Source organism: Hipposideros armiger, unplaced genomic scaffold (assembly GCF_001890085.2).
Source record: "Hipposideros armiger isolate ML-2016 unplaced genomic scaffold, ASM189008v1 scaffold_677, whole genome shotgun sequence".
Taxonomy (NCBI): Eukaryota; Metazoa; Chordata; class Mammalia; order Chiroptera; family Hipposideridae; genus Hipposideros; species Hipposideros armiger.
Genome location: NW_017732027.1, coordinates 267,041 through 291,179, shown reverse-complemented (window position 1 = coordinate 291,179; position 24,139 = coordinate 267,041). Strand labels below are relative to the sequence as shown.

The window sequence follows — 24,139 nt, the reverse complement described above, 5'->3', positions numbered from 1 at the left end:
GTGGAGGGCAGTGTCACTGGCCCTCATATGTGGGGTCCGAACCGGGGCCCTCTGGCATCCCAAGCCAGTTCTTAACCATCGCGCCACTCGGCTGGCCCCAAAGTTATTTTTATTATGAAGTTTTTTGTGTTTTTTTTTCCTTTGGTTCAAAAATGGCTTATGATCCAACTGCCCAGATGACCCCTGTTGACATTGGAAAAAAAAAAAAAGCAGCCATGACAATAGCAGCAAACGCTTTCCCAGTTTAAACAGTACAGAAGCCATAGGTGGAAAACAAAATGCTGGGCTCCCCCCCGAATGTCCCCAGTCTGTCTCCCCACAGGCGCCACCATTACCAGCTTGTGTACATCCTTCCAGAACCGGCTCCTTTCTATGCCCAGGCAGCTCTGTGGTGGACGCTGTGATGTGCCCACATCACATCCCTTCAGGACTGAAGGACCTTGTCCCTCGCTTGTAGGGAGGGCTCCTGGCAGACAGCTTGTCCAAGCTCACGCTCCCATCCCAGGGGGTGTGCATCCGATGTGATGCCCGGAGGCGAAGGCCAACCTCATGGGACAACCCTGATGGTGCGTTCCGGCTCCAGAGCCTCATGCCAAGGCCTTTTAATGAACTCGTTGCCGCTTAGCGTCTTCCCCTGCGCAGCCCTGCGTCCTGCACCTTCCTGCCTCCTACAGGTGTTGCTCTCAGGGCGCACCCAGTAAACGTGCTGCGTGCTGCTGTTTCAGAGCTGCAGGACCTGCAGCTTGCAGTCGGTCAGGTGCTGATGACACACCCATCCTGGGGTGTTCGACTTAGGGAAAAGACAAGCTATAAAATTTCTGATTCCTTCCACCGTACTGTTTTTCTTTCTTTTTACTTACTCAGAATGTGAAAAATCTGGTAAATGATAAAACATTCATAGCAATCTGAGGTTAGTTGGTTTTGGTGTACTTTTTTTCCCCCCCTTCCTTTTTAGACATGGAAACCATTTGATGAAATTTTTAAAAAAACATATATATTCCTATCCATGTGTTATTCCAGAGGCATGGTTTTGGAGCTGTAATAATCACTTGTGAAAATAGGTGTCCATTCCTTCATTCCTTCATCAACAGATGGCTTAGCGTCAGGCGTGCAGGCCGCATATGGTTTTGGGCTGGAGTCCGGGGTCTACCCCGTTCAGGGTGCCTGGTGTGGGGCGTGGTACTTAACCAAAGTGGCCGGTTACTCAGCTTACTTGCCCAAGCTGTCGCAATCTGCAGACACACATCTGGGATAACTAAATGAGATAGACGTATGAAATGCCTCCTGTAATGTTGACACCCAATACTTGGTAGCACGTGTTATTGTTACTAATAATTGAATGTAATTCAAGAAGATAACAATAACTCACTTTACAAATGAGGAAACAGGCTCAGAAAACTTACAAAACTCCCCGGGACCAAGATTAAATTAGTAACAGAGCCAGGACCCGACACCTGAACCCCTAGACCGTGCATTTTTATGAAGAGGTATGCTTCTGGTCCCCAGTAATGCAATTAAACAACCAGTGTGTGTGTGTGTGTGTGTGTGTGGGGGGTCCTCTGGACAAAGATTTGATCTAGGTTTTACTGATCTAGTTAAGCAAGAAAGATCTAGAGAACTAGATCTCTGTTTTAACCACAGCATCAAAAGCTTTAGTGCAGTTGTGTAAGTGGAGGAACATGAGCTTAGGAGCCTCTGGTCAATTAGAAAGCAAACCTTTGCAGACATTTTTGCATATTATATGTTGGTAGTTATACTGTGAATTAAATCATTCATGTGACTTTCAGAAAGAGGATAGAGATGAGACAGGCAGATACCAAGTGACATAGGTCGTACAAGAAAGCATCCGCATTATTGTCTGCCCACATCAGGGCTGTGTTGTTTCGGCAAACCTAGTAAATTATATTCATGTAACTTATTGAACATATGCTCCATCATCATAGGGACTTTCTGGTTCCTGCTGGGTTATGTCACTGGTGGTCGGTACACTTTGCTGAATTCATGGGTAGGTGTATTTTCACGTACACAGAGGGGACGTGCACGTGGTACAGTGAGTCTGCAGGTCCGTTTCCAGTCACGGAGCATCCCCAGATGCCTTGCCGATGCTCCCACTTCCATTATGCTGGACTTCTGTCAGTGTTTCTGCTTAACTTCCTTATGACCTAACTGTGATTTGTCATGTTGAACGCAGTGCTATAAAAGTTCCAAGGACCAGCAGCCTCAGATGGAACTGCTGCTCCAAGGCTGCAGCATCACGTATATCCCGAAAGACAGCAAAAAGAAGAAACACGAGTTGAAAATCACACAGCCGGGCACAGACCCCCTCGTCCTGGCAGTCCAGAGTAAGGAGCAGGCCGAGCAGTGGCTGAAGGTGAGTTGTCGGTTTTGTTTCTGAGCTCTTTCCATTGCCAGACCTCTTTTGGAATCTGTTTTCATTTTAATTTGTGTTTTTTTCAATCATATGCAAACATGGATTGACCTGAATAGTCTGGTCTTTGGTAGAGGGATGTTCTGATTACTTTGAGGCTAATCACTTTAACCCTTGTCTCCAAAAGGCAATCTGCCTCCCAGTCACAGGCTGCTTCTAGAACCTTCTCTCTTACTTTGATTTTCTAGTTTCACATTATTGTGACCGGGTGTAGATTCTTTTTTATTTATTCTGCTTGGGATTCCATAGGCTTCTGAAATCTGTGGATTGTCATCTTTCCAAGTTTTGGAAAACTTCAGCCATCTCTCTTAAAATACAACTTTGCCCCATTTCCTCCCCTTCCCCTGACTACATTTAAATATATGTTAGACTTTTTCACTATATTCTACTACTTCTCTTCTCTTGGTATTTACTCTCTCTATTTTTTAAACTTTAGTCTGGTTAATTTTTTCTCGTTAATTTCCAGCTCACTATTTCTCTGTTTAGCTGTGCCTGATCTGCTGTTAAATTCATTCCTGTTCAGTAGGTTCTTAATTTTGGTTATGGCAGTTTTCATTCTAGAATTTTCAGTTGATTCTTTTAGGGATGTTGTTTGGCTTTTTATCTCCATAACAAGCACGTAACAGGCATGCTTGCTTTGACAGTGGCTTTGGTAGAGTGTGGCGGACCCGATTCTGTTACCTGTTGTTCTTGTTCTTGTTCATTTCATTTTGCTGTCTTGTGTGTCAGGTTATCTGATGGTCATGCAGGTCATTATATTTGGAAAATAATTATTTCAACAGTTTTTGTATAACAGCTTCATTGAGGTGCAATTCGCATACCATACAGTTGACCCTTCTAAGGTGTGGTTCAGTGATTTTTAGTATATTCAGTTGTGTAACCATCAGCACCATCTAATTCCAGAACATTCTCATCACCCCAGACAGAAACTGTGTACTCACTATGCCAACAGTCATTGCCCCCCCGCAACCCCCCGCCCCCCCTACCCCCCAGTCCTAGCCCCAGGCAACCACTCGTTTGCTTTTTGTCCCTGTAGGTTGGCCTATTCTCAACATTTCATATAAATACACTCATACGATATGTGTCCTTCTGTGACTGGCTTCTTTCACTGAGCATAATGTTTTCGAGGTTCATCCATATTGTAAAATGTCTCAGTATTTCGTTCCTTTCTATTGCTTTTTGTGTCATATCTAAGAAACTGTTGTTTCATCCAAGGTCCTCAAGATTTGCACCTATGTTTTCTTCTAATAGTTTTACATTAGTATTAGTTCTTAAATTTAGTCTGTGAACCTCTTTAAAAATTGACATAAACTGCTATTATCCCATATTGTCGTAAACTTATTATTGAGACTTTCCATATTTTGAAACACTGCTGTAATGTCACAGGTATCTTTTAAGTAAGACACACACCTTTGTCAGGTATGAGAAACATGGCATGGCATACACTTCTTCAAGAATCATGCCAAATTTGTTTCTCTCATTTTGGCCAGCAACTTCCATTACTAGCAGCTCTTGCCAAAATTAACTGAGTGTGTGTGTATGTGTGTGTGTGTGTGTGTGTGTGTGTGTGTGTGTGTGTGTGTGTGTGTGTGTTACAGATGCCAAAAACATGAGCCATTTTGTAGGGGTCAGTCAGAAGACAAGAGCCAGTATTCCCAGAAATGGAGTGGTCAGGTTTCCTTAAAAAATGTGCAGAGATTGTGTTTCTGGAGATGAGAGCTCGAGTTAAAAGCAAACAGAAATACCACAGAACATATAATAATTTGTTTTTTGAAGAATCTGTGATTCTGAATTTGGATCCAGTTCTCTTAAATACATACTGAACTTCTCATAGAACATGGCTCTTTAAAATGAAATATGTTGACACAAAAACCTCATTTGCAGCTGTTCAAAGAATTTGGGTGATAAATCCTTTATTTATTACTTCTTAATTAACTCTGCAGGGGCAGTGTGGCCGTAAGTAGAGATCAGAATAGAAGGACAGTTTCATGAAAATAACCTGAAATACTCCAACTGGCTGGTTGATAAAAACCATGGCTGTAGAGACTGGTTTATGCTCACTGGTGTCTGCACAGTGCCTTTCTCTGTACCTGGGACATAACTATTGTCTAGTCTGGGGGAAGACATCACGTCATGGTGTCGGGGTGCCATGCCCTAGCCTGGCCCCGGGGGTGTCAGGGTCTCCTGGTCTCTGAGTGACCATCTCTTTCCTAAGCACGGTGGGGACACTGTGCTCTCCGCTAGAAATGTAAGTTCTAGCAGGGGAAATTCATAGAAAGCAAACCTGTGTAATTTATTGAAGCATTAAGACACACAGGTTGGGCTTATTAGGAAAGGCTTCTCTGAAAAGGTGATGGTGTGAGTTAGCTTCAGTGGTAGGTAATTTCACCTGGCAACTTCAGTGATCACTCAGCTCCCTGCACCTTTGTTTGCTGGCAAAACAGGACCTGATAGGGAACAGGGAGAGCCAAGAGGACATTGCAGTGACCAGGAGAGAGTGTGAGGAAGTGAGCCAGGGTGGGGTATGTTGGTGCTACAGGCGTGGATTTTACCTACATGCTTCCTCTTTTAAAAAACATTTTTTTCCCCTGAGAATTTCAGAAATCTGCAGAGGACTAGGGAAACTTTATCATGAGGATTTGCTTATTTTATTTGACAGCCTGGTTTTTTCCCTTCTGTTTTTCATTCATTGTTTTCCATAGACAATTTCAAGTCCAGTTTATTTCTTCATTTACTCCTTTTTTTTTTCTTTAATCAAACTTATTTTGAGTTGCCATTATGTGCTAGGCATGGGAGTACCAACGTAAGACGGTGTAGTTCCTTTTATGAAAATGAGCACAGCTTAATAGAAGGTAGAGACCTGTAAATGTACAATGCCCGTGACCAGTGTCTGACAGGAAGGCATGGCTGTCCATGGCCTGTGTAGAGGGGTAGCTGTACCACGTGCCCCGGGTGGGAGATCAGAGCAGGCTTCCTGGTCACGGGAGACCTAGGGGGTCCTGTTTTGCTAGAGAGAAAGCAGCCGACCTCCGAAGTCAGCAAGCACATAACCACACCCAGGAGGCTGTAGCAGTCATTGGAGCAGTACTGTCAAAGGGCTTTTAAAGAAAGAAAGAAAAAGGAGAAAAAAGAAGACAGCTGGTTCTTGAGTAAAAGCTTTATAGACAGGTTTCCGTAGGTTATGCTTTGTGGGGCTCAGTCTTAGGTTTGTATAATTGAAACACGTTTTTCATTTATTGAATACTATAATCACAGGAAAAGGACACAGTTTACTTACTGGCTGTTCTGGGAGAAGTACTAGGCTGGACACTTGATCATTTCATCTTCCCAGTGATACTCCCCGTACCCCACCGCAGGTGTTTTTTGTGCATTTTCTGGAAGAGGGAAGGAAGGCTCAAAGTCTAGATTGCTGAGCCTCATGTATGGAGGAAGTGGTAGAATTGGGGCTTACACCCCAGTTTCAGACACAAAAGCCTGGGATTTCCCATTGCATTATACTCTTTCCCTAGAGACAAGACAAAGTCTTGTCTTGAGATCAAATAAAAATTTGCCTTGTCAGCTAAAGATTTGATAAACGCATTGGGGGAGGTGAGGGAATAAAGACCCTACGACACTGAGATCAGCAGGAAATGGAAGCTGAGAGAGAAGTGAGCATTTCCCCCTTTGACACATTCAGAAGGCACGACCCCTGGGTTGATGTCACCTTTGTTTATGCTTTCACACCCCAGAATCAACACGGACAAAAACATTACAGCCAGTGCTCTAGGTTTTTTTCTTTCTTTTTCCCTGTTCTAGTCTCAAATGTGGACATCGCTTCATTTTTTTCATAACAGCTGAGCAGCAAAATGACTGGAATTACTGGTCTGTCAGCCCCTGGCTCTAACCCCAACACCAGTGTGAGCCACATGAGTGTGGATGTGTCTGTTGAGATCATATTGCAAAATTACTCCACAGATATCTGGGACTGGGACATTTCTTTTCTGCCCAGTAGGCATTGGGTTGAACTCAAACTGCAGCTTCATTCCAAAAAGAATAGAAGACATTTTGAAAGATTAGCTTGCTAACCTTTCCATGATAAGAATGTAAGTTCCACTGACCTGGGGACCTTGTCAGTCTTATCCCCAGTGATCAGAACCGTGCCCAGCTCAATGTAGGAGCCCAGTAACGATGGACGGGATGGTGGGTGACCATAGGGGTGGCTGTGAATGCCAGTAGTGCCAAGGATCGCTGCCTGCATGCCTCAGACCCTCACATCTATACGTGTAGGCTCTCGCTCCAAATCATGGGGTGCTCGCAGGGTGACGGTGTTGGTGTGACAGCAAGCCACTGTCGTGAACCTCCACCTGCCGATGCTGGTCTGGGCTCTGTGCACACAGGCCTCATTTTCTCCTAATCCAACCACACAGCTAAATAGCAAGACAGGTCATCTTGACGTTCCTTCCTTTGCTAGTGAAGGGACTGAGGCTGAGAGTGGTCATGACTTTCAGCTAGTAATGGATGTATCGGGTTGTCGGAAAAGTCATGACGCATTTTTGCAACGAAAAACACAAAAAATACGTCAGGACTTTTCCAACAACCCAACGCTTGCCTCACCAATCGCTGAGAAACAGAAGCGGTCAGAGCGGAGCGTCCTGGGACTCCCACCACCCAGTGCCCTAGCCCTCTGCGTCCGTCCGTCTCTGTCCGTCCCCCCTCCACTAGATCCCAGCCCCCCTCCCGCCCCTGAAAAATTCCTTTTGCTTTGCTCATCTCCTGCCCAGGTGCCCCCTCCAGGCGTGCTCTCTACCACTCCCAACAGAGAGCCCCCCTGCTCCTTGGAGGTGCTCTTCTGGTTTGCGCCCCACTCCCTGTCCAGCCCGCCCGGCTCAGGCCTCCCCAGGTCACGTGCTGACTGGCCTTCGCTCTTTCTCCTGGATCTCTGTCTTGTTTCCTCTTACCCGCCCTGCTGGTGACTCATCCCATCCAGCGTGAGCATCAGCCTTTTGCGTTTTCTCTGGCTCTGACTAGAAATTGGCCTCTGGACGTACCCACCTCACTTCTCTTCCACCCAAGCTCTCTCTCCGTCTCCTCCACCTGAGTGGATGGCATCACCCGGCCTCCAGGAATGGAGTCCAGGCCCTCCCTTGGACTTGGCCCTTTCCCTCACGCCCCACACCCGGTCTATCAGCGGGGCCTGTCGGGTCTCCCTCCAGGACACATTCACTCCTTCCGCACTGCGATCACTGCCGCCCACATGCCACCGTCTTCATCCGCAGCTCCAGCTCGTTTCCTGGCACCTGGTCCTTCTCTCTCACAGCAGTGAGAGTGCTGTCTACAGCCTTGTAATAACTGAATGTTCATCGTTATGATTTAGGCATTTCATTTTTAAAAGGTGGGACTATTGCATCTGCACTTTTCAGATGAGAAAACTGAAGCACAGAGCAGCTCATTGATTAGGCCCAGGTGAGAGCCAGGATGAAAGCCCCGAGCCCATGCTCCTGACCTCTGTGCTGTGTGGCTCCCCAGGAAGGTGCTCCCAGCCTTCCTCATGCAGCTTTATAAAATCCAGTCTCCTCACCGGGCCTGGAGGCACCCCGTGACCTCGCTCCTGCTGGCCCTGCCACTCCGTCCCCTGCCACATGGCACTCTGCGTTGTCCCTACACATTCCATGTCCAGCACAGGCCTAGAACCCTTTCCACAGCTCTTGACATGCCGGATCTTTCTGGCCATTCAGCGCGCAGCTTACGTGTCACCCCAGTAAGGCCTCTCGATCTCTCAGTCTAAATCAACCACGCCATTTTGTTAAAGACTACCTTCATTCTTTGTAGCACTTCCTGCTGTCTTACATTACCATCGTACCCCTGTGATTCACATTGTTTACCGTGTCTCAGTCTCACTGGGGTGGAAGCCCTGTGAGAGCAGGCCCGTCACATATGTTTTCCCTCTTGTCCCAGAATGCATGTCAGCACCAGCAGTGGGTAGACATTCAGGGAGTGGATGAGCGAGTGAGTGAACAGAGTGCCTGGCATCCTGGAAGTTAAGCCAGGGGCTTTGGACCCCACGGGCTTTCCTGCCGCACCACGTGCCTCTCTCCATCCCCAGCTGCGGCCCCTCTGTCAGCATCTCTGCCTGTGGACATACTCAAAAATGTCGACCCTTATTCCAGGTGATCAAAGAAGTCTACAGCGGCTGCAGTGGGCCCGTGGATTCCGAATGTCCGCCCCCGTCAAGCTCCCCGGTGCACAAGGCAGAGCTGGAGAAGGTAAGGGGCGCATTCTTTCTGGGAACAGCAGCCTTACAGAGGATGTAGGCCTCCCTCAAAGTTTTGATAACATTTTCTTAGAATTCTAGCACTTCTAGATGAAAAAGAAAGAAAAAAGAATGCCATCCTGCTTCCTATGCCTTTCACGGGCTCACTTTTTAGGAAGCTGGAGTTAGTCACTTTCCAGGCTGCGTGGCTCTTTTCATTATTTTCAGCTACAGTTGAGGAACTGGACTTAGAGGTGTCAGGGCCTTGCTCACGGTCGCCCCGCTCTTACATGGCAGAGTGAAATCTGCTTTCCGGGCTGTGCAGTTTTGAAACTTGTACCTTCCCGAAGCCTTATTCCCAGCAGACCAGGAGATAGCCCCTGTTCCTCTACTCATTTTACTTGTAGAAAGGCACAGTGAGAAGGCAGCAGTGGGGGCAGGGGTGAGCCCCCTGCCGTGATACACACCCAGCTCCCTCTGATTGCGCTTTATTTGTCTGTGCTTACAAAGTTTTCGTTTCTGTAGCGCTTCCTGGCTTCCTGCCATGTAGTGTTCTGTAGGTAGCCTGTGTCCCAGGAACTTCTGAGTCCTCCCTGTTTAGCCATCGACAGTGCACAGATCCCTTTTGTCTCTTCTTGTTTCAGTCAGGTTTCTGCAGAGAAACGGAACCAACAGGGTGTGGTGTGCATGTGTGTGTATATGTGTGTGTGTGTGTGTGTGTGTGTGTGTGATTTATGTAAGGAATTTATTTATGTATAAGGTTTATAATAAGGAATTGGCGCATGTGATGATGGAGGCTGGCAAGTCCAAAATCTGCAGTGTGGGCCAGCAGATGAAGGTGGAAGGCCGTTTGCTGGAGAGTTCGCCCGTGCTTGGGGAGGCTGATCTTTTTGTTCTAGTCAGGCCTTCAGCTGATTGGGCGTGGCCCACCACATTAGGGAGGGCAGTCTGCTTTACTCAGAGTTCACTGATTTAAATGTTAGTCTCATCCAAACACACCCTCCAAGTTGACACATGAAATTAACCTCACAACCCTCACCCTGATGTTGCAGTCATGTTTCTTTTTTTCCTGATTACAAAACTAATCCTTGCTTGCTGTGGAAAATTTAAAAAGTTCAGGGAAACACCAGTAGGAGGAATAAAGTCACCCATGAGCCCACCATATAGAGGAGACAGCTCCGCTCAACACCCGTTTTTTTCATGTTTCTTGGATAATCTGATGGTATAAAAATTTTTATGCTGCTTTATTCCCACCTACCTTTATATTATTACCAGTTTTCTAGGTTTTTGAAAACTTATAACAAGTAATGTGTTTTTGTATTTTCATCAGCTGAGTAATATCAAATTTGTATGGCTCTACTATCATTTATATTACCCCACCCCACTCTGGCCGAATTAGGCTTTTTTCTTGGTCATTTAAAATAACCTGGCATCTTTTGGGTAAGTCTTGGTTGCTCCTCTGTTACCTGAGAATAGACCCCTAGAAGCTGGATTACTAGACCAAATGACAGAATTTTTTTGTAAAGATTCTGATTCATGTTGCTAAGCAAATTGCTTTCCAGAAAGGTTGGTCCGCTTTCAGTTCCCACCAGCAGTGCATCAGAGCTCCCCTTTTCCCCCACTCACATGGGACTGGCAGCTGTCCCTCACTTATCTTGGTTTCTAAGGTTGTGCTGTGCCTGGCCAGACCTGTTGACCTGGTTCCCAGGAGCACTTCCCTGCCTGAGAACTGGGGCAGCACTGGCTCTCGGTCGCTCTGTCACTGGAACTTGGCACACACTGGGTTCCCAGTGAATGCCACTAATGCTTTCATGCGACGCCTCCCAGCCCCGCTGCGGGATTGCAAACACCTGTCTGCCATCCCTGCCAGCATTGCCCGGACCTCACACTGAGTGGAGCCTGTGTGCTCCCGGTGCCCTGGGATTGCCCAGTACTTTGTTTCTCTCCCCGCTGGCCAGTCTCTGTGGCACTGGGATGTAACGCAGAGGGTCTGAGGAGGCGCATTTTGGAGCCCATGTCCTCCGCTGTGACCCCACCGGTTCTCTGGTGGGAGTGAATGAAAGGATTCCAGCTCTGAACAATGTCTCCTTAGACACCAACTTAGAGTCCTACTTATGCTCTTGAAATCCAGATTCAAGGACTAAAGTAATTGCAAGCACTCTAGGGCCCATTGGTGGGTTTAACAGTAACTCGTCTGTGTGCACATGCTAAGTATTTTTGTTACAAGCAGATACTTGACACTCACCCAATTATTGGTAAATGACAGGAGGAAATGAAATAACCCATTTATGGTATTTCTTTCTGGAAGCGTAACACGGCTTGGTAAGGGGGAATCATTTTTTGTGATCCTAATATTTTTTTCAAAATTATTTGTAAGAAAGAGTGATTTGAAGGAATAGGCATGGTACTGTAGTGGGTGTTTGTATAACCTCTGAGTTTTTTCTTTGTTCTTTTGATGTTTTTCAAGCTTTTGATAACAAGCCAGCCAGCAAGTCTGTGTTATAGTTGAGCCCTAGCTCTCCTGGATTGTTGTGCGTTTGGCCCACATTTTCTTTCAGCTTTGAGATAACTTTTGATTGATTCATGATGCATCACTTGGCCAGTGTGACCACAGTGAGATAACTCAATCCTTCTTATCCTTCCAGAAACTGTCCTCAGAGAGACCGAGCTCAGATGGGGAGGGTGCCATAGAAAATGGAATCACTGCATGTAACGGGAAAGAACAGGGTGAGTTCTGCTTGTGCCAAAAATGCATAAACTGAAAACAAAAAACCAAAATCTGAAACACCACGGCCAGTTCTGTAAATTCTGATTATGTGAAAAATCTCCTTGGTAATTCAGTCATGCAGATGTCATTGTCCTGTATTACACTGATAGAAATCCAAAGAAAACCCCTTCATTTGCCAACCTACAGAATGTGGGCCTAGATTTTCCCTACTGTTTTTATAGGTGCCCTGCATATATTTTGAATTTATTCACAGCAGGTTATTTCCTGACTTGACTTATCACAGAGATGAATTTACAGTGGGGACCCGCTGGCATCTTGCTGGGAGAGCTGACTTTCAGCGAAAGAGCTTTAGATGATGAGACAAGAACTTGCGTGCCTGTCGCATTGCTGCCTTTGCTTAACCTTGAGCAAATTTTCCCTTTGATGAGCCTGTTTCCACATCTTTAAAATGAGGAGCCCAGACTCGCAGATTTCTGAAGTCTTTTTAAAAAAGATTTCCTGGGGCCTGCCGAGTGGCGCGTTGGTTAAGAGTTGGCTTGGAACGTCAGCTCTGAACAGCAGGGCCCCAGTTCGGATCCCACATTAGGGCCAGTGACGCTGTACCCTCTACAGCTAAGATGGTGAACGGTGAACAACAGTTCGACCTGGAGCTGAACTGCCATGAGTCGCCGGCGATGGCGTAGACTGCAGCCCCTGCTGCAGTGGGCTGCCATAAGCTACCATGAGTGACTTGCAGCCAGAGTGAGCGGCTGGCAGCCAGTGTGAGCTCCCAAGAGCCACTGTGAGCGGCCATCCAGTGTCCGCGACCGATCTGCCTCAGCTGGGAAGAGCACAATGATAATACCAACATGGGCTAGCGAAGCAACATCCTCCACAACTAGGCTGAAGAACAAAACGAAAACAACTTGTCTGTTCCCCTCCCCTGATTCCCCAACGCTGTTCCCCTCCCCCAATTGCCCAATAAAACCTTTGGGGGGGAAAAAAGATTCTCTGAAAATATATTTTACCTTCATTAAATTTTTTTTTTAATTGTAAAAATACACATAACCCAAAATTTACCATCTTAACCATTTTTCGTGACCAGTTCAGTGGCATTAAGTGTATTTATGATGTCATGCAGCCATCACCACCACCATCTCCAGAACTTTGTCATCTTCCCAAACTGAAACTCTGTCCCCATGAAACACTAACTCCCCACTCCACAGCCCCAGGCACCACCATTCTTTCTGTTTCTATGAATCCAACTCCTCTGAGGACCTCATTAAGTGGAATCACAGTATTTGCCCTTGTGTCACTGGCTTATTTCGCTGAGCCTAATGTCCTCTAGCTTCATCCATGTTGTAGCAGGTGTCAGAATGTCCTTTTAAGGCTGAATAATATTCCATTGCATGGATGGACCACATTCTATCGTCACTCATCTATTGATGGACACTTGGGCTGTGTCCACCTTTTGGCTACTGGGAATAACACTGCTATGAACATGGGTGTGTAAATGCCAAATTCTGTTTTTGAAGTCGCTTTATGGGAGCATACGTTACATATGCTCCCTTTTGGGCATGCAGTTCTTTGAGTTTGACGAACTCTTATTGGCATGTAACTCTCGCCACAATCAAGACGTGGAACATTTCTTTTACCCCCAAACGTTCCCTTTTTCCCTTTGTGTCAACTCCCTCTTTGCCTCTCCCCCTGCCCCTGCCCACCACTGAGCTGTCCTCTGTCCTTTACCAGAGTGGCCTGTGAGTGGACTGATGGTGTAGCCTTCTGGGCCTGGCTTCGTTGGCGGAGCCTAATGCATTTGAGACTCCTCACAGTTGTCGCATGCTCAGCAGTCTGCTCCTTTACGTCCGAGCAGTATGGTAGCGTGTGGATGCACCAGTGAGCTCATCCTTCACCAGCTCACTGGGCTGTGGACAGCTTAGAGTGATTGTGAGTTAAGCTGTTGCGGCCATTCATGGTCAGGTTTTTGCATGAACACGCTTTCATTTCTCTTGGCAGAATACCTAGAGTGGGATTCCTCGGTCATGTGCATCCTCACCAGCCTTGGTGTTGTCATTTTGTTTTGTGTCATTCTTTTCATGCTGGCCATTTGGATAGGTGTGTAGTGTTATGTAATTGTGGCTTTAACTTGTGTTTGCCTAATGACTAACAATGTTGACCGTATTTTAATAGGCTTATTTGCCATCCTGGTATTATCTATGGTGAAATGCTTATTTACATCTTTTGCCCATATTTTTCTTGGGTTGTTTGTCTTATTGATGTCTGAGAGTTCTTTATATACGAGTATTCTGCATACAAGTGCTTTATCTGTTCTGCACATAATTTCCTTCACGGTGTGTGGGCTGAGAGGAGGGGTGGGGTTTTGGGTAGCAGGGAAGGCTTCTCCGTGCAAAGCTCAGTAGCTGCTGTGCTCGAACCTCGGCTTCCTGGGTGACTGACTGCCCACCCTGCTAACCTTCACTCTGTCACGAGTGTGGAACAGGCATCTCCCAGCTCTGGAAAAGTCACCTTAAACCAAAGAGCGACCCAGGCCGTTAAGACTCTTGGAACCCAAATCATCTGGATGATTATGATATTACAAGGTTCACTCCGAAAGTTCATGGTCTCTGCTTTTGTCTGCATGATCTTCTAACCCCGTTGTGTCTGAGTATAATTTTAGTCCTCTCCATCGGAAGCTACTCAGTGGAAGGTATTATCTGTCATCCACAGGGCACGGGGTGTGTAATCAAAGCCAGAAAGCTATCTTTAAGTTCTTCCCTGAAGTAGGCTAACCTACAATCTCCGGGTTGCTGCCTCAGTGTTGAGGTGCAGACGTTGGTTTGGTTGGTCTCTTTCCTTGTTTACTGTTCCCAGCCCCCCCGCATCTCTGTATAAAATTAGGTTCTACAGGATGAATGTCTCTGGGTGTACATGTAAGTGAATATATCTATATCTAAAATCCTCCTTTTTAAAAAACAAGAGCAGCCTTCTGTGCTTTGTAAAGGTGACCTTGGTTCAAACATTCTTTTGCCTGGCATGGTGCTTTGTATATAGTAGACACTCAATAAATTGTTCCTAAGGAAGTTAATCATTTACACACATCCTGACCTTCTCTCTTAGCTTTTATCCTGCTTCTCATTCTTGACCAGTTTGCAGCCGAGGGGTTTCAGTACAGTTCCCTGGCCACACAGAGAAAATCCTGGACTCACACAACTGCTCCTAAATGTTGACACTCCATTGAACATAGAAACAATCCAGACCCCATGTGGCCAAAGCCACAGGCAATGACTATAAAGCTTGTTTCTTCTCACAAGGTGACAATCCCCAGTATTTATTAAACCAATGCAGTGTGAGTTTCAGTGGGTTAATAAACACCCTACTGATACTGCCACTGTTGTCAGTAAAGGGCGTCGGGTCTTGGTACCAATCCACATGGAAGCTCCGACTGTCCCCATCTAGCACTGCACACATTGAAGTTTAATTGTGTGTAATGGCTCTGTCGGTAGGCTTATTGGATAAATATTCCAATGATGCTAACCAGTGACCCCAATAGCTGGCACATAGCAGGTGCTCAGTAAGTAAACTTGGGTGAAAGAAAATTGGCTATGTCTTATGGTTTATTTTGATGTTTCTCCAATTAAAGTCTATAATTAAAACATGATTTTTGTTGTCATTGTTATTCTTGACAGTTAAGAGGAAAAAAAGTTCCAAATCCGAGGGCAAGGGCACCGTATCGAAAGTCACTGGGAAGAAAATCACCAAGATCATCGGTCTGGGGAAGAAGAAGCCGTCGACGGACGAGCAGACCTCCTCAGCTGAGGAGGACGTCCCGACCTGCGGTAAGATGCAGATTCACCCCGCATGCGCCGTGCGCAGCCTCGCTCTCCCCGGGAACCGCCCTGTGTCACATCCAGCTCAGCCTCCTTCCTTCGGGCTCTTCCATCAGGCCTGTGGTCATTTGAATTGGGGGAAATGTTTTACATTTCTACTGCTTTTAATAAAAGACTTTGCAGGGGTTTGAGATGATCCCTGAGGTTCCTTCAAGATGAAAAACAAAGTCTCTCTTTGATCCCATGAAGCTCTCTCAAATTCCTTTGCAGCGCTTTTGAGCTGGAATGTATGCACAGGCCGCCGTCCCATGCCAGACGGGGTATAACGTGCAGCCAGACATTTATGGACTCGAGATCAGCTCTTTCCTGGGGCTAAAGTAATAAAGCTACACTTTGCTGTAATGCTCCATTTCTCCAGTTCCAGCTTCCAGCCCATCCTAACTGACCATTCTTTCCTCGTAGTTTCTGGGCAGCTCTGTTTGTCAGGGCCGTGTGAGCACACGGTGTGCGGTAGTGACCGAGACAGTCCCTGCCCTCCCAGCACTTCCGATCTCGGAACAAAAGAGGCCTGAAGCGAGTAATCACGGAGATAAACACATAACTAACTGATCTCAGTATGAGGGGGCACAAGGGGCCGTCTGACTGGGACACTGTCTGGACGAGTGAGGTTTTGCAGCAGTGATGTTTCCTGAGCACCGGTTTAGAAGAGCCAGGCAGCACTTTAAGGAGAAGTTAGAAGCTGAATGATGGATACTTGCTCTTTTTAAACGTGACGACCGGGCTCTAGTTTTCCTCGCATATTACACCCACGTGGCCAGCTTTCCGTCAGTGTAAATCTCGTAGTTTCTTTGTTTGTAGAGTCGCTCTGTTTACCTCTCTGACTCCCGTATTGAGCATCCATTCTGCCCGAAGTATTGGATTTTATTGGAGGGATACCAAAAGATGTGCCATTTAGATGCTGCCTAAGATGGGCCGTGCACACGAGGATGAATTTGTTGAACAGATACCAGGTCCCAGGTGTGAGCTTCAGCTGAAAGGACGCCCGGGGCGTGGGAACTGAGGTGGGGGGAGGGGGGTCAGAGGGCTGAGGGGAGGCCAGGGGGCCTCTCAGCTCTCTCCTGACGTCCACAGCTGTGGTTCCAGGAGGCCGCACAACACAGACCTTCAGTGGACACGGTCAAGGGTCATCCTAGGTCCTGTTGACGTGGCGGCTGTGGGTTGAGTCATGAGACACGATGATACCAGAGGAGACCAAGGGCCTGCAAGCCTCATGCGCTCAGAGGTCCCTGAACTTCTCCTAACCAGTGGCCGCTGGGTCACAGAAGCGGCTGACTGACGTTCTTCCCACGGCCGTCCGGCCCCGCCCAAGTCCACCTTGCTGCCGTTAAGCCCAACGGGACAGGGTGTGAGGGGAGAGCATGGGGGGCACGAGGGGCCCACACGCCTGGTGACAGCCGGTGCTCCTTGCTCCTGGCCTCGTCTCGAGCGGCACAAAGTGCTGGTCACGTGGGCTTGTCCCCTCTTGCCATCGCCCTGGACGGTAGGCAGGAGTCAGGGTGACAAATGGAAAGGGAATCATCCACCCCAAAGTGACATTTTAGCTTTTGTTGTTTAAACTGCTCTGGGTCAGTGGAGGAAATAGAAATCCTTTCATGAAAAACATTCATATGGACGGCGACTCAGAGGCTGTGTGCAGACCCTCGTTTTTCCGAATGGGAGCATTGAAAGCTGGTGGCACTTTCCCCGAGCCCCAGGCCCGCTGCGGGCAGAGCCGGGCCTGCGGGCCCAACTCGGCTGAGTCCCCGGGGCCCACGCCTCCTCCATCTCCCTTAGTGTCCCCCAAACGTGTCCTCTGCTCAGTCCCCCTAAACAGCTTGACTTTGTGACTTTGTCGATGACCAGCTGCTACCTCAGAGCTGGGTGGCGTGTCTTCGGCCTGTCATTATGCTCTGTGGGTTCTGTCATACGCCGAGTGGACATCTTTTGTCTCTGTGAAGAGAACATCCTCTGTCCACAGATTTTAAAATTGTCATCTTGTTCCTTGCTAGGGTAGGGGGATGGGAGGGGTCTAGAGAAATACAGGGGAAAGGACCATTTCCTGTGGCCTGAGTACAGCTGCAGGGTTTCGGGCAGAGAAGGTAGCTGGACTGTGGCCCACGACACCCACCCTGCCGGTGGAGCCCCTGCAGCTGTGCCGAGCGGGTGGGCGGAAGGGCGCCGGGAGCCCCGGGAGCTTTGCTCATCCCAGCTCTTTTGTGGGGTGCAGCCTGGGCCTCTGAGCACACAGTGAACATGCTGGGGGTGCGGTGGGAGATGGTGTTGTGCAGGTGCTCCTGCAGGTGAGGGACGGGGAGCGACTGCCGCAGGGCTGCCAGCAGCCCAGCCAGCCCCTCGTTCCTGTTCTGGGGCTGTGGAGTGATGCCTTTAGCATCAGCCAGGTCAGCTCTGCATACAGCACCTTGGATGAGGCATCTGAGGCGAGCACAGACCTCTCAGCAGAGCACAGTCTTTCATTTGCCTTTCTCCGGCGCTTCCAAGTCCCGGAACTACTGTCACTTGATAGATTCAGCTATTGTTATCAGGACATGCACGTCACTCTTCCCCTCCTCCCTGTCCCCAGCGCTGTGTATTGCTTGCACTAGCACACAAGCCTTCTGACTGGCCGGCTCCTGCTCTGTGTCCCTCCCGGCCACCAGACGAAGTTTGAAACCTTAGACTGATCATATTCTATGCTTTCAAAGACAAAAAGGCTCTTTGCTGCTCATTTCAGGCCTCAAACAACCTTGTCTCAAACTTAGTTTTCCAGCTTTTTCTCCTGTATCACTGGCTGAAGATGCAGATTACTTTGCTCACCAGTGATGTTCCCAGCAGCTTTCCACAGAGCCTGCAGATACAGCAGCAGCTCGGCAAACACCTGCTGCCTGAATAGTTACCTTAAGCGAGCTGCATAGCTTCCCCGAGCCTCAGGTTTTTCATCTGTGTAATGGGCGCAATACGTAGACTATTTTGTTTTCATAGGCATTGAAGATAAAATACATGAGACACTAGTAAGTTCAGTGCCTGCTTTATAATTTCTGCTCGGTAAATGGTTGCCCCTGTTAACCATTTGTTCACCTGATGTGCTTTTTAAAAAGCACTAAGTGTCCCAGTCATATTCAAGGCAACACAAGGGCAAAATGCCAGGTGAGGGGCATAGGTAATAAGAAATAGGGAAGCTCAGAGGACGGGAAGATCCCAGGCTATTCAGATGGAGTCAGGATGACCTGAGCTGGTTTGAAGGACTCACTGGATGTTTCTCAGGTCGCTTCCAGATCTACTGTTCTGTGACTTTGGGGAGTCCACTTTTTAGTGGACAGGAAAGTTATATGCATCTCACTTCCTATCATAATAAAAGATCAGGTGACATTTAATAAAGGGGGAGGCAAGCATTCTTGGTGTGTAACCATTTTGGGTGTTGGCATAAGAGTTTCTTGGCACGTGTGCCTATTGGAGGTGTTTCGGTGTGGGCAGGACCAGGACCAGCTGTTGGCAGCATCGATGTGTGGTATCCCCTCCCTCACAGCACCCTCTGCTTTCCCAGGGCCTGCTCCCCCCAGCTGATGGTAAACCGACTTGCTAAGATAAAGCCAGTAGTTACACCAGGATGAATGTTCTCTCAAAGCGTGACCAGAGCACAGTCGCCTCCCCTGCAGACATTAGTTTCCCATCCTAAAGAGGATGAACCAGAGGGTGCTTGGCCCCGCCTGCCCTTCTGCAGCTGTTGGAATTTGAGAGTCACCCCACCCTGAGCCTGGAGACGCCAGATATCCCAACAGCTGAACGCAGGGGTGTTGGTGTCTGCTGCTGCTCCTGTGTTTCTGTTTGTTTAATCTCAGTACTATAAAGTTATTGTAGTTCTAATGAAACCTTGTGCCCTCTCGCCACAGAATTTGGAGCAAACATAATGTCAAAAAAGCAAACTGAAACTCCCAAATTGTTAAGATACAACATCTCACCATAACATGATAAGTAGGATCTAAGAAATAAAGTAATAAGTGCAGTTGCCTTATTTTGCAGTTCATGGAAATGACCAGGGTGAGCCTGTGACCCTCGTGAGCCTGGAGTGCTCCCTGGAAGACCCAGTGGGCTGGGCCTGTCTGCACTTTGTCACCACCTGGTGGTGGGTGTGTGCGTCAGCTGAAATATCCATGGGGACGATGGAGTCCTGTGTCAGCACCCGTTCCGTCAGCCAGACCAGATTCGTCAGCCAGACCAGCGGTGTTGGGCTGGGACAATGTTAGGAGACACAGGGACCTCCTGTCTCACTCCAGGTTCCTTCAACGGTGTTGTGTGCATTTCCCTGATCTTCATGTTCCCCCATCTTCACGTTCCCTACCCAGAAAGTGGGATTTAGGCCACCCCTTCCTGAGAGGAGCAGAGGGCAGTGTGCTGGGCCCTGGGCCGGCGAGGCCCGCCGCCACACGGGGGTGGTTGCTGTGGGGCCGATGGTGTGAGTCCAGTGTGATTCTTTCTGGTTTTCCCTTTTGGGAACTGTAAGCACATCTGAGGGAGGCGTTAAAATATGGTAATTTTATATGAAGTCATGTTCTATATAAAATGGGAATCTGTCCAATAGAATCATTCCTTTTGTGACTCAAATGTCAAGAAATTCATAGCACTTGGTGACTTTCAGCCAGATTTGGTCAGGGAAGAAACTATCATGAGAGGACCTTCCCTTTTCAGGAGCGTGTTGCCCACCTGGTGAGTGGAGCTGCCCTCAGTGACCGCGGAGGGCACCCAGGGCACCACGTGGTGAAGTCCAAGGTCAGGCAGTCCTTTGGAAATGAAAAAGGAATGTCGCCCCTGTTACTGAAGAGGTAGATCCGCCATCAGGCCTGCTTCCTGCTTCAGTTCCTCAGAGAATATTGTGGCATCTCACGTCCCATCATGATTCCACCCCTTGTGCATCAAGGCCAGCTTCTTACAAAGGCTCTGAGGTTTGCGATCACCGGGTCCCTGGATGTTTCATGTCTTTATTTCTCGTGTTCTACTCTGCTCCATTCAGACCTCCTCCTCCCGCAGGCCAGTAGAATCCGTCCCTGCAGGCCGCACGGAGGTGCCCCCATTGCACATCTGCCAGTGCCGGGGCCTAGGGCTTCCTTGTGACGACCGCCCTCGTGTGCTGACCTCATGTGCCTCAGCAGATCAAGGCATTCGAGAGCAGTGCCGTGTCTTCCAGCTCTTCTTACGTGTGTCGTCACGTTTGTCTCTAAGCCCCCGTGTCGTTCGTGCTCACAGGATGCTTAGGATGGGTGCAGCTGGCAATCATTTCCCGGAAGGCCAGAAAAGCGGGCTTTCGGCTTCATTCATTCCTCAGGGCTTGCCAGAAACATAGACACAGTTCAGATATTACAGCTGACTGTGTGTATCACAACTGTGTCATTTACAAACAGTGTTTTCCAGAATGGATCTCCTAATGTGAGGGCTGTATTCAAAAGACGGGCTCTTTATTTGCCATATTTAACTCTCAGGACAGCTTCAGGTCAGGCTTTGCTGGGTGGCCTTGAACACAGGCACTCACCCAGCAGGGAGTGAGGTAAGCTTCCTCCTTCATAAAGCGAGCCCATGAGGTTTTTTTGTTTTTTTGTTTGTTTGTTTTTTAGCTGAGCCATCCTGCCACCTGTTGGCAGCTCAGCTTGGGCCAGGCATCGAACTGTCCATGAGGTTTTAACTCTGCTTCTCCAGCCTCTCTTTGCCTCCCCGCAGTCCCCAAATGTGTGAGCTGCGAGGAACTTCGGACACTTGAGCCCATGGCTCACTCCCCCACTTCCTCTGTTACTTCACAGATACAGCAGCGCACGCCCCAAACAGAGGCCAGTTCCAGGACAAACAGTAAGCCCTATAGTTGAGGGTGTATTGGCAGGACTGGTGTCACACGTAGCCAGATGGAAACCTAAGCTTCCCAAGTGTTTGCATATTAAATTCCCCAGGCAAACCCTTCTATGGAACATAGAAAGCATCATTCTGGGCCTTGTGCCATGTAATGGGTTTGTTTTTGTGGGGTTTTTTTACCTTTATGCCTTTATCCATTGCTAATAAGGTGTTTAAGACCGGAACATAAAGGATGCAAAGGCATTTTTAAAACTCAGGATTGGAAAGCATTAGTTTTGTTTTTTGAGCCACATGTGTGAGCACACGTCTGTGTATGAACTGCGAGAGTAGCTGAGTGACTCAAGGATTTTTGTTTTCTTTCTTCCTTATTGACCTACATTTTGTATGCTATTTAACTTACTTCCTAAATCTTGAAGGGGGCAGTAATTTACTAGCATTATGGAGTGGTCAGCAGTCACAGCTACCCTGTGAAATCTAGTTTTTATGCCTTGTCATTTCTAGAAAAATACATTTTATGTTTGTGACAAAATGATCAGGTTTCTTTGGTATTTGAAGAGATTTCTTTTATAAAAATAAGGATAATTCTTCCTGTAACTTGATCTCATGTGGAGCTATATATCTATACAGAGAGTGCCAAAAAAATGTGTACACGTTTTAAGAAAGGAAAACTATTAAAATAGTAATAGTCAATATATACTGATAACAAAAGATGAATACAAGTCACGTTTGACTTCTGCAGTTACAAAGAGGTGCTCAATGTGGTTCCCATCAGCGTCCAGACACTTCTGATGACGGTGAACTACTGCTTGACCGACACTGACCAAAGTGTCCACTTGTACACATTTTTTTGGCACGTCTGGTGTATCTGTATTTCTATGTATCTATTTCTGGATCTCCATGTCTCCATGTCTGTGATATACTAAAGATTTTGTGCAGTGGAATGACATGAGTGGCAAAATCTCACATACATTCCGGCTCAAGCGTTTAGATGTCATCTGGGCAGGCCCCACCAGTCAGAACCCTCGAACCAGCAGGCCGCCTCGGAAGATGAGGGTCACTCAGGACGCCTTGGCCTCTGGGTAGGAGTCTCATGCTGAGGTGTTTCCATCATTTGTTGGAATACGTCCAGTGCTGGGGAACTTATTACCACCACCCCCACACACACACAAGGCCTCCATTTCTTGGAAAGCTTTCATTTTCAATCGTTTTTTTCTCATGTTAAGCCAAAATCTGCCTTCCTATAACTTTTGTCCTAGTTGTGTCATTTGTAGCTGCTCTGACTCCATCTCCATATGTCCCTTTCGCTAATTGAAGCCGGCTATCATGTCCTCATTTCCTCCTCGCCATCTAGTCACGGATGCTTAGTGGCCTTGCCCATCCTGCAGGTGAGCTCCGGCTTCCACAGAAACCTGAACCATCTGGTGCCCGGTTCTCAAGCACACGTTACACACCACATTCAATTAGGGGCTTCTGATAGGTGCTGTCCTGTGAAGCCCTCGGAGCTTGCTTGAAATTAGTCATATGACAGTGACAGCTCTCCTTGTTTACATGGTCTGTGTTCAAAACTGTGTGCAGGATTTGTTCTGCGCATGTCAACCTTCTGGATTCTTTAGCCTGCCTTCACCAGTGCCCTGCCTCCCCCAGGAGGCTGAAACTTTGGCTTCTGTCCCCTCGCAGGCTACCTGAATGTGCTGTCCAATAGCCGCTGGCGGGAGCGTTGGTGCAGAGTCAAGGACAACAAGCTCGTTTTCCACAAGGACAGGGCCGATCTGAAGACCCACATCGTCTCCGTTCCTCTCCGTGGCTGTGAGGTGATCCCTGGCTTGGACTCCAAACACCCCCTGACATTCCGACTGCTTCGCAACGGGCAGGAGGTGGCTGTGTTAGAGGTAGGGCGGTCCTCCCTCCAGAAGCCAGTGCCGACGCCTGTCAGAAGGCCTTGCGCCGTGCTGGCGGTGCCGTGTTTGGATTCACGGCCTTTTCTCTCACTTTGCCCATCTGGTTCGTCTCTGCTTTTCTTCCTCTGTCACCCCCTCTTTCTGAGGGACACTGTGAAAACAGCACTGTGCCCTTTTCTGCTAAGCTGTACACATCAACTTGTCTGCCACGTTACCTCCTTGTTTCTTTCCTCCCTGCACGTGTTTGCATGGAAATTACATACACTTCCATATTGTGGATTACGTTGTTTAAAGCAGCCAGAAAGTAACTTGTTCTAAAATTTTCAGTAGAACTTTTCCCCCTTAATTATGGTTTGCCTTTGAAATGGTGGTGTTTCCTTTAACTCACCCTTCAGAATGCTCTTGAGTGCTTTACAGATGAATAGGTAGGTGTCTTCAGACAGCCCATTGCCATACAGACAGTGGCCAGTGAGCCAGCTTACATGGAAACCAAAAAGGAGACCTTTCGTTTTTAGGAGCTCTGGGCTTTGTATTCATTTTATTGTTTATTTGGCTGCCTTTCTAGAACAGATTCACTAAAACAGAAAAAGTAATTAAAATGAATTTCTTAGCAACAGACTTAACAACTTTCAGTTTTGAAAGTCTTAATTTTTATTTTTCATCCCTTATATTATTAATTTATTTTCTCCCCAATATGAGTTCAGACCTTTTCCCCTTTGTCTTTTTCCCCCACTCAGCATTGTCATGGTTAAGACGCAGAGGTACACACACACACACAGATGGCGTGTATCCATGTATACACAAGTATTAGGTGGTAGAGTTTCCACAGTACCTGTTTATGCTACACAGTCCATAGAGCGAGGTCTGTTAGGGTCCGTGGAATGGTGATGTGTGTTCTAATTCATCAGATGTAGAGCCAGATTCTACCTGACTGTGGTGATACTGATCAGTGGAGGAAAAAGCCCAGCCGTGCCCGAGATCCCGGGGGCCCAGAAGGCAATCCAGAGGTCTTGACAGGAGCTGGGAGTTTGTTTCAGAGACGATTTTCATGGCAGCTTCTTTTTCGATGGGGGCTAAAGAAGATGAACAATCTACCCTGTTTCCCCAAAAATAAGACCTAACCAGAAAATAAGCCCTCGCGTGATTTTAGGTGCCAACATATGGCTCCTTGGCATATTG

At 47.6% G+C, this 24,139-nt stretch overlaps 1 protein-coding gene across 2 annotated transcripts in view; it reads left to right on the top strand.

The window, feature by feature from the left end:
* Nucleotides 1–24,139, top strand: part of AFAP1 (actin filament associated protein 1) — a 129,538-nt gene that overhangs the window by 74,664 nt on the left and 30,735 nt on the right. For both annotated transcript variants that reach the window (XM_019626453.1, XM_019626454.1), the window contains 5 exons: nucleotides 2,192–2,371; nucleotides 8,575–8,670; nucleotides 11,303–11,384; nucleotides 15,051–15,200; nucleotides 22,740–22,951. In XM_019626453.1, the coding sequence (XP_019481998.1) occupies nucleotides 2,192–2,371; nucleotides 8,575–8,670; nucleotides 11,303–11,384; nucleotides 15,051–15,200; nucleotides 22,740–22,951 (720 nt within the window). The remainder of the gene's footprint in view (nucleotides 1–2,191; nucleotides 2,372–8,574; nucleotides 8,671–11,302; nucleotides 11,385–15,050; nucleotides 15,201–22,739; nucleotides 22,952–24,139) is intronic.